We start from the raw sequence: 10,334 nt of genomic DNA, 5'->3' as shown, positions 1-10,334 counted from the left end.
TTTACGTCATGTTACACTTCTCTTTTTTTCCAGAGAAATGCTGGATCATTTCAGCTCTTTGTGCCAATAGAAGAAAGGAACATGACTCTTTGGCTGAACTATTGAACTATAATTATTATAAGAAAAAGCAGTCACTCCTCACATGCACAAGATTAGTAAAGATTATTTCTGAGTGCAATGCTGATTCTGCGCCTGCTGTGATTTGCATTGTTGTTGCACTGAGCAGGAGGTGTCTGTGGGTTCACAGCGCCAGCAGGCTGCTGCTGCTGCTGAGGCTCCACAAGGCGGACTTCAGGCTACTTTACATAAACAGGACGCCACAGATGCCAACTAAAACCTTGCACACAGACTGAGACACGGATAAGTGTGAAAGTGCGATGTCTTCCCCCGGTGCCACCCCCAACTCTCTGCATGCTTTGGCGCCCACATGGAAGACGAAGAAGAAACACTTTGTGCAGCAGAAAGTGGAGGTTTTCCGTGTCAGTGACCCCGTGTTTAGCGTGCTGATGTGGGGAGTCAACCATTCGGTGGGTATGTGTGCACTGCCTAATGTTGTAAGTCCACTGCATGTTTCTATTGGTCTGTGTGTGTGTGTATGCTTATTAATTATGAATCTATTGATCATGCCCAGATTAATGACCTGAGCCAGGTGCCCTTACCTGTCATGCTGCTTCCAGACGACTTCAAAGCCAGCACTAAGATCAAAGTCAACAACCACCTCTTCAACAAGTACTGTGCTCAACACAACAGCCAGGAGCCTTCATCCTGCTTCCTGTCATTTGCACTGATTTATTTGCCTGCGTGTGTTTAAATTGCAGTCCACTTTAGAACAACACTGCTTTTCTACCCTAATAGATTTACCTCTAACAATAACTGTGAACCTATCCAAAAAGATGAAAGTAATCACAATGTAGCTTGTCTGGACAATGGTCTGCAGTATGCAATATTATCAAGGCTATATGTAAAACTACTAGCCTATATACTAACATTGGTAATCCTGCATAACGTCCACCCAGTGGGCTGTCTCACTACCTTGTGTAAACACGAACATTAATAACTTTCAGATAACAAGACAGAAAATAACAATATTCATGAATTCATCAGGAAATGTTGTGTGGATGTGTTTGAAAGAGCTTGTTTCAAAATAATACTTATTTATAAAAGCATTTTCTATGCTATTTCTAGGGGTAGAAAACTTGAGTAGATTTCAGTAATCCTTTAATCCTGTCAGGAATCCAGGTCGTGCAAAGAGGTGGGAAGAACAATAAAATATGTTTTCTCACCTTAAAGTGCTGCTACCTTGGCGAGGTTTTACTCAAGTGTTACTCGTCTTGCTTGATGTGGAAACCACAAAAAAAGAATTCAGTCAAATAGTTTGCACATAAGCAAAGATGCAATTGTCAATTTGGAAAATTACAAAAACTGTCAGACATCATGTTATCCTTTTGATCACATGATTTAAATATGTTAGTTTTGTGCACTGTAATGTTCTATTTGTTCACATTAAACTTAATTATCTAAAGTAGGGGACCTCTTTTAATATTTATTTAATAAAGCATTGGAAGACTGGTAGCTCTCAGTCAAGGGCAGTTCCTGATCAGATGCTGTGTGAAGAATGTTGCAGCTCTATTATTCTCATTTTACTATATGTATTCAAATGTTTTTGTTCCTCAGAGAGAATCTTCCAGGACAGTTCAAATTCAAAGAATATTGTCCACAGGTGTTCAGAAATCTGCGAGAGCGCTTCGGAATCGAGGACCAAGATTACCAGGTGTGATATAAAGTCCCTCGCAAATTAACATTTGATTGTGCAAAAAAACAAAGGAATGAAAAAAAAGGTGGACAAAAATGCTTTTATAAGATGAGGCAGGTAACAAGATGCTTGAAAAACTGCCACACAGACTTTCACAAAGACAGAACGTCCAAGATTTTGCAGTTTTTGTTTTTGTTTTTTATATATAAAAACCAGACACTTATCTGTATGCATTGGTCTGCTCCCTTCAAAATTTGCATTTCCTTGTGTGATATTTGCATGCACCAGCTGGCAGACGGAGTCCTCATCCACTGTGCTCAGGACACATTTGCTTAGCACACAATTACCGTAGGTGAGACTTACTGTATGTGCACTTTAAAGTGTGTGCTGGTGAAAGTTGTATTTCTGCACATCTACAAGAGTGATGCAAGAAATGTCTTCACCTTGTGTGTCAGTGCAAATCGTAATTTTTTTTATTTTTAAGACTAATCCAAAACACATCCACAACATAAATTTGCCTGTTTGTGTTTGAGATTCGCATTATAATGTTGTAATGGATGTAAAATGTTTCACTGAGCAGATGTACTGTACGACTGATGTCACTTGTTGCCAGTGCTCAGAGATCCTTTCTCTTCTTTTCTTCTCTCGACAATAGGTGTCTCTGGCTCGCAGTTCTCCACTCAAAGATGAGGACGGGCAGTGCGTAGGGCTGCTGCTGACATCATACGACCGCACTTTGGTAGTAAAAGAAATCTCCAGTGAAGAGGTGGAGGAAATGCACAACATCCTCTCTGAGTATCACCAGGTAGGACTAACACAGCGAGAAAAACATCATCTTAACCCCACACTTTAGTGAGTTTGTCTATTAACCCCGGTCAGTAAAATCTGAACATGCATTCCATTAGTCACATATTTTCCTCTCGTTTTGTCCTGTGTCTTTTGTATACTGGGATAAAATGGGCTCTTTTTGTAATAACCCTGGTTGCCATGGCAAAGGTTTTACAACATCAAAGCTAAAAGATGAGTGTTTGAGTTTCAGAGAGTTTTTCTTCTACAAGTGATGGTCCATGAAGAGATATCTTCTTTTGTACATTTAAAATTAGTTCATAAAAACATCTTATGTAAAGCAACAGACACACTTTCATGACACACTGTTTATACAGACATTTATGATGAGCAACTGATTAGAAAAGCAGATTTAAAAGCAAAATGCACTCTCTAAAGACATTTAAGTACACAGAGAATCATATTTGACTTTACATGTTGGCAAAATAAACATTTGAGTTTTACTTATCAAGTATCAAGTATCAGGATAGTTTATTTATCATTAAATAAGGTCAAGAAGCTTTTGAAAACTCATCTCTTCCGAGAACACTTTCTCTTATAACAACTCTAACATGTACTTCCTGTGCTCTTCTTCTCCTATCTCCTTAAAATTCTCTTGTATTGATTGTGCTATCCATTAACTCTTGTTGCTTCCTCTAGGTATGTGTCCAGTTGATGCCGTATGCATTTATAGCTCTTACTAGTAGTCATTGCTGCTCTTACAGTATATTTTGTCACTTGTAGATCTCTTACTTTATTTCTGCTTGCATGTTGTTCCTTAAATGTAAGTCGCTTTGGATAAAAGTGTCTGCCAAATGAATAAAAGTAAATGTAATCGTGGTGCAGTGAAATATATTTACATTTGTTCTGTCCTAATATGCCTTTTTCATGGCAGACATTTTGACTTGCCATAGCAGAAAAAGCAGAAGCATTCTTGATAACATTAACAATGACTCTGTTCTAAGTGACCCAGTATGCCAAGACTGTGACAGTGAGCTAGCATGCACAATACCAGGACCCTGAAACTGCTGTGCTGTTCTTCCTGTGGCATGTCAAAATGTCTTCTGTGAAAAAGGCCTGTGGAGTTGTAAACAAACATATTCATTTGTCTGTCTGTCTATCTATCTATCTCCTTTATTGTATCATTCATTGTCTATATTCATTGCTGTTCTCTTCCAGCATATTGTCACCTGCCACGGCAATACGCTGCTCCCTCAGTTCCTGGCCATGTACAGAGTCACTGTGGAGAGCGAGGACACCTACCTGTTAGTTATGAGGAACATGTTCAGCCACAGACTGCATGTACACAGGAAATATGACCTCAAGGTAAATCCTGCAGGAGGCTCGTAGCTAATTGAGGATTCAGAGACTGTAATCACTACAGAGTACTTGTTGTTATTGACACCTGCAGTCTGGTGGATCATGTGTTGAAGCATCCATAGTGTCTAATTTTTCCATTGGAATGGAAAAACATGTCATTGGACATGTGTGGAAAAATAAAATTTCATTATATTAAATTCTTTCCACCAACTGATTTTCTTGAGTCTTGTCAAGAACCAAATGCTGTCCACATTAAGATAGGTTGTGCTAGAACATTTAAAGTCTCTTACTTGAAACACACTTTAATCTCACCCCATAATTTCACAAATGTTTAGCTTTCATGCCTTTAAGTAATGCCTGATACAAAACCACCTCAGTAGTAAACAGACTGTTGGATTCATGGCCATTCATGTATTATGTATGAAGACACTGACTTTCAGGGGCTTGTGACTGATAAAAAGCTTTGTGAAGTAATATGTGAATATGGTTTCTGTAGTATTTTGGCTAACAGTTACCTATTAGTGACTGTGGGGGTCTTTTTTATTTCTCAGGGGTCCCTTGTATCTCGTGAAGCAAGTTTTAAAGAGAAGGTGAGCGCAAATTAAGGTAAAGGTTGTATGATGAGCCCTACTTTCAACTGTGTAGATTATTGGCAATTTACTAAAGGGATGCAGTCACATTTGTTAAATGGATGCCACAAACAGAAAAAAGTCATATATAATTCACATCAACCTGTTCTTTTTGATGTTATTTGACCCAGACTCATTGAAATGATGATGCAGTAGATCCTGCAAGGGTAGTATCCACTGAGCTTGTTAACTTTAATTGTATGGTGACCTGGTCAGATATTTTGTAAAATAATGGAAATAAAGTAAAAAAAAAAATTATAATTGCACAGCTACCTCGTATAAGGTTGTCACCTAAGAGATACTCTAAGTTCTGTATTTCTTATACACTAAACTGGTTTTCTGCTCTACATGTGCTAATGCAGTCCCATAAAAATGCTGAATCCTACATTTCCTGTAATGTAGCTCCTCCACAGACATAAGTAAGCTCCTCCAGAGCCACACGAGACATTATACAACTCTATTCACCAGCTTGGTTGTTATCTTCTGCTGAAGAGTAAACTGACATTCACATGTAAAAATGAGTGGAATGCCCCTTTAACAACCCCCTGAACCACTTCAGTGCTTGTGATTCATATTTCTAAAAAAACAAAAATCCCAAACCTTAAGTGCCATGAGAGTAGTATCAATCTTTTAATCTAACTTTCGGCAAACGTAAGATTAATTGTATTTCTAACAATATCCAACTATTCTTCTAAAGTTTTTGCAAGTTAACCAGTCAACTCAGTCTTTGTGCATCATCCATGTTTAAGAAAATCGTTGTTTTTGTCCTACTAAACTAAAAACGACAACATTTACAAATCATAAAGTTTTAACATTAGGCTGTGAAATTCATAAGCCCACTAATTCTCCACTCTTAGTTATTTCACTAAAAGTAAAATATTGTAGGTAGCTCATAGAGGTGGCAGACCTTAAATGTTAAAAATCATGTAAAATTTGTTTTTAAAAAAATTGTGTTGAATAAACTTTTTTCTTCATGTCATGAGGGTCGAGCCTGAATTGATGTAGATGGAGTACTCTTTTCTCAAATCAAGATTAGATCACGAGTCTGCCTTTTAACCAAATCTGAGTTAATTCACCCACAACAGTTATAAATATATTTTATTAAAAAAAAAAATAAAAAAAATTCAATATTCTCCTGGGATGTGGGATAACAAATAGGTCTGCCCTGTTAATTGAAAGTTGTTGTTGTTTGTGCACTGTGACAAATTTGATTTTAATATTAGATTTTTAGAAATGACAATGATATAAAAAGACAGAGAAGTAGCTGCTCTTTGGAAACCTTTGATCTTTCCAACTGTGTTGATTTCGGTTAATGTTATTTGAGTTTTATGTCACTGGAAGTAGGACTGAGTTTTAATGAAAAAAATGCCAATAAATATTGTGATTAGTTGGCTAAATGTAATGTAAACCTTCACTCTATTTTTCCAGGTGAAGGAGCTGCCCACATACAAAGATGTAGACTTCAGGAATAAAATGCAAAAAGTTTATGTGAGCGATGAGGAGAAGGAGAAGATCATGGACAAGCTCAACAGAGATACCGAGGTAAGGAAACAGTGTTGAAGTAGCATGCAGCCATTGTTTCCTGGACATAACTTGTGCGTCCTCTTGTTGCAGTTCCTGGTCCGTATGAGGATCATGGACTACAGCCTGCTGCTGGGCATCCATGATGTGGAGCGGGCTGAGAGGGAGGAGGAAGGGATGGAGTCGTCCGATAACGAGGAAGAGGAGGATGAAAATGACTTTGCTCCTGCTCCGATCTCCACCTCACCTGAGGGTATCAGTGGCTACATGAACTCCTTCAAACCCATGAGTCCCGGGGAGTTCAACCCTTATGTGGATGTGTACGCTATTCAGAGCGCTGTAGGTGAGTCCTGACAACTGAGATACTTCCACTGTAAAACACATGAACTTCATTTCCTGCTGGGCTACAGCAGATAGGATCAATGTTACTCACCAAATGTTGTGAATCGCTCCCATGTAGGTGCCCCCCACAGGGAGGTGTACTTTATGGGTCTTATTGACGTGCTGACACAGTACGACACCAAGAAGAAAGCTGCTCATGCTGCCAAAGCTGTCAAACACGGGGTGAGAGAGTGTTGTTTAAAGGGATCGGTTAGCCATGTGCAGCCTTTACACCTCTATCCTGCAAAGTCTAAAGGGTTGCTTTTCTGTTCAGTCATCTGTGAACGACTGTGGCTGTGTGTGTTTTGCAGGCAGGAGCAGAAATCTCAACAGTTCACCCAGAGCAGTACGCTAAACGTTTCCGGGAGTTCATCGCTAAGATCTTTGCCTAGTTTAAGGATTCGGTCCAGGCTTCCCTCACTTCATTTAATACAAGAGGAGTCTCACTATGCAATACTTACGTCATCACAAATCAACATCAGGAAGCACTGAAAATGGAACTGTTAGTTTCTAAATGATCTATGTGGTTTTTGAGCATTTACCCTCCATTTACCCTCTGTACTGCAAGATGCACTGTGCATTTCTTTTGAATAAAAAACTGGCATTTTGCAGATGAAGGAGGGAAAGTTTTCTTGGAGACTTGATGTTGCTCTCTTTTGCGGTCACTTAAAGTTTCTGTAACACTGCTTTGATGTTGCATGGCACCAGTGATGCAGGATTGCCAAAAAGATAACACATGAGGTGATGTTAGTAAGCACCTCTGAAAATCTATTCTTCCTAAAAGCCAGTGGGGGGTGGAGAGGATGAGAAAAATGTCACAACATTTATTGTGGATGTGTCCAGTTTTCCTTCAATGGAAGTCTCACTCACTGCTGCTGGGGAGAAACATTTATGTAATGCTCTTATATATTCATTTGTGCTCTCTCTTTTCCCACCAGTGACAACACTTAGCAGAAGAAAACAAGTTGGGCAAATCAACAGGGTTTCTATTAGCAACAATGCAATGCACATCTCCTTCTCAGCACCATGTGTGAGCTATGAAATGTTGCCAAATGCAGATTTAAATAAATAGCACAAACATAACAAGATGAATGCTGCCTGACATCCCAATTTTTATGTGTATTTTAAATTGAAAACTGAAATGAAAAATAGCATTTAATTATTACATAAATATTTAAAACCATTGGAAATGTTGTTTAGAATTGAATGTATTATGAATACATTTACATGCTATTAAAACTTAAAATCTTCCCAAAGAGAAACAAATATACCAGTTTCACTGTTTTGTTTTCCTTAACAGTAAAGAAATGCAAATTTTCCATTTTCTGTAAATATTTGTGTAAAACAAGCTGCTGCTGATGAAGTACCAATTGTTTTGTTTGTGTTTTGAAAGAAGCTGAAAAGTTTTACTCTCCAGTAGTGCTGCTCAGTGTTCAGTATTTATTATATTACATGGCACTGCAATGTTGTGTCAGCTTCAGGGGATGCTACACACACACACACACACACATACACACACATACACACTTGCATCATCTCGAAGGCACCACAGCACACAAATTATTAAACCGTGAACTGATCAAAGAGCTTTTATGTCACATGCATGTAAATAGCTTGGATCCAGCCTCATACTGTATATCACTTTACCTGCTTCTGAATGATATTAACTATTTAACAACACAACAACACCACCAAAGATATGTGACATCTCCTCAACAAAGGCAACGTTCAGAGTACAGACCTTGTATTTTTTGGCTCATATGTGAGTCAGATCTGATTTTTTTTTAAAATCAGTATGAACAGTGCAAGTCAAATTGAATTTGATCTTTTCCAGTTTGGATTTGGGCCACTTTCATATGTGCTCTAAATCAGATACAGATCAGATTTCTTTCACGCAACTCTGACGTCACTCTAGAGCAACCATCATAACAATTCTGCTTCATGTGCATGCTACTTGTCTGAGTAGAAACAGTAGAGAGTTTTTGGGCTTAAATGCTCTGTACAGTGCCAGAAACTGTAATGAATGCAATGAAAAGGACACAAAGCTGTGAACATTTGTCATAAATTGAAGAGAAATACAGGAAATCAGGAGCATTGTCTCTGAAAGTAAACCAGAAGAGGGCAAAGACAATCAGGAGGGTTAGCAAGTATGGGCCAACCTCTGTGGGTGTCGCTATTCATTCAACTTACACTGTAAATTTCCAGCTAAACTGGCGCTTATTGTTGACCCTTTTCTCTCTCTCTCTCTCTCTCTCTGTCTCTCTCTCTCCTGCCATTCACCTGTCTTGTGTGAGTTTTGCGTGCACGACATGCTGCTGACAACTGCATGCACGTCGCGGTTCCAAGCGGGTCTATTTCAAGTAGCTGGCTATTTAAAAACGATATAATATTCTTTGTGTGGTTCATCAACGGTGATAAATTTTCCCGCAAGGTGTGGACAACTCGGCACAATACCGGTGAAGCTCGGCCACCGCTCCCTCTCTTCAGCAAGTGTTCCTCCACTGCTATTACACACACACATGCTATGCCTACACATGCCGCCATCGTCCCTGTGCCGAAAAAGTCTGCCGTGTCAGGTCTGAAAGTAAACAGTCCTTACACCCATTCTGATTAAGTGCTTTAAGAGACTGGTTCTTCAGCACATAAAGATTAACATCCTAGTCGGCCTGGACCCTCACCAACAGATCCACAGACGATGCTGTCTCCACTGCCCTCCACTCAGCCTCACACAAGTGGAGAAGAACATCACCTACATCAGAATGCTGTTTGTGGATTTCAGCTCAGCATTCAACACAATCTCCCCCATGAAACTAATCAGCAGACACAGCACTCTGGGCTATAGTACAACACTCTGCAACTGGATATTGGACTTCATTACAAACAGACCCCAATCAATCAATCAATCAATCAATCAATAAACATTTATTTCTATAGCGCTTTACAACAACCGTCAGGTATCTAAAGTGCTTCACATCATAAAATATAATAAAACAGCATATCATACAATAGATATATATAACAAAAAAAAGAACAGAAAAGTTAAAAAGAAACAAGAAAAAGGAAATTGTCACGCCACTACTGCGTATTAAAAGCCATTCTAAACAGGTGGGTTTTAAATTTAGACCTAAAAATAGTTTCATCTGCAATTGTGCGAATATCAGGGGGTAACTTGTTCCAGAGTCTCGGAGCAGCAACTGCAAACGCCTGATCACCCCATCGCTTATACTTCGACCTTGGGACTTCTAAAACCAATTGGTTTGAAGACCGTAACGACCGGCTGTGCTCACGCAGGGTTAAAATCTCAGTTAAGTACTCCGGGCCAGGCCATTTAGGGCCTTAAAAACGAAGAGCAAAATCTTAAAATTTATTCTATACAGCACTGGGAGCCAATGTAAAGTGTAGAGGACGGGAGTGATGTGAGCACGCCTAGATGTATTTCTTAAAAACCGAGCAGCAGCATTTTGCACAAGTTGAAGTCGTGAGATGAAGCTTTGATTTAAACCAACATAAAGAGCATTACAATAATCCAACCTCGAACTAATAAAGGCATGAATCACTTTTTCTAGGTCATGCCTGTTAAGAAAAGGCTTAACTTTAGATAGAAGACGAAGCTGGAAAAAACTATTTTGACTACATTACTGATTTGCAAGTCAAATTTCATGTTGCAATCAAAAGTGACCCCCAAATTTCTGACGGCAGGCTTAAGGTATGGAGCCAGAGCCCCCAAATTCACCGCTGAACCATTTGGGTTACCGAAGATGATACACTCAGTTTTTGCTTTGTTTAAATTAAGAAAATTTTGTGACTACCACATATTAATATCATTAATACAACTAAGTAGGGAGTCTAGTGCAACACTAACATTCGGTTTTAAAGGCAAATAAATCTGCAAATCATCGGCATAA

General features: G+C 38.9%; 2 protein-coding genes across 3 annotated transcripts in view; both read left to right on the top strand.

Moving 5' to 3' along the window:
• The window catches only part of tex264a (testis expressed 264, ER-phagy receptor a), a 148,152-nt gene that overhangs the window by 86,432 nt on the left and 51,386 nt on the right, over positions 1 to 10,334 (top strand). The gene's annotated exons all lie outside the window — the stretch shown is intronic.
• LOC123987563 (phosphatidylinositol 5-phosphate 4-kinase type-2 gamma-like) lies at positions 378 to 6,821 on the top strand. 2 transcript variants are annotated; one of them, XM_046076563.1, is made up of 10 exons: positions 378 to 527; positions 632 to 729; positions 1,675 to 1,771; positions 2,409 to 2,558; positions 3,758 to 3,904; positions 4,450 to 4,488; positions 5,956 to 6,069; positions 6,142 to 6,391; positions 6,509 to 6,612; positions 6,741 to 6,821. In XM_046076563.1, the coding sequence occupies exons 1-10, from the start codon at positions 378 to 380 to the stop codon at positions 6,819 to 6,821; spliced, it is 1,230 nt and encodes a 409-aa protein (XP_045932519.1). The 2 variants fall into 2 exon arrangements, with proteins under 2 accessions (XP_045932519.1, XP_045932520.1); XM_046076564.1 differs by lacking the exon at positions 2,409 to 2,558.

This window comes from Micropterus dolomieu, linkage group LG18, assembly GCF_021292245.1.
Source record: "Micropterus dolomieu isolate WLL.071019.BEF.003 ecotype Adirondacks linkage group LG18, ASM2129224v1, whole genome shotgun sequence".
NCBI lineage: Eukaryota > Metazoa > Chordata > Actinopteri > Centrarchiformes > Centrarchidae > Micropterus > Micropterus dolomieu.
The sequence above is the reverse complement of the archived record's forward strand: the minus strand, read 5'-3'. Positions and strand labels throughout refer to the sequence as shown.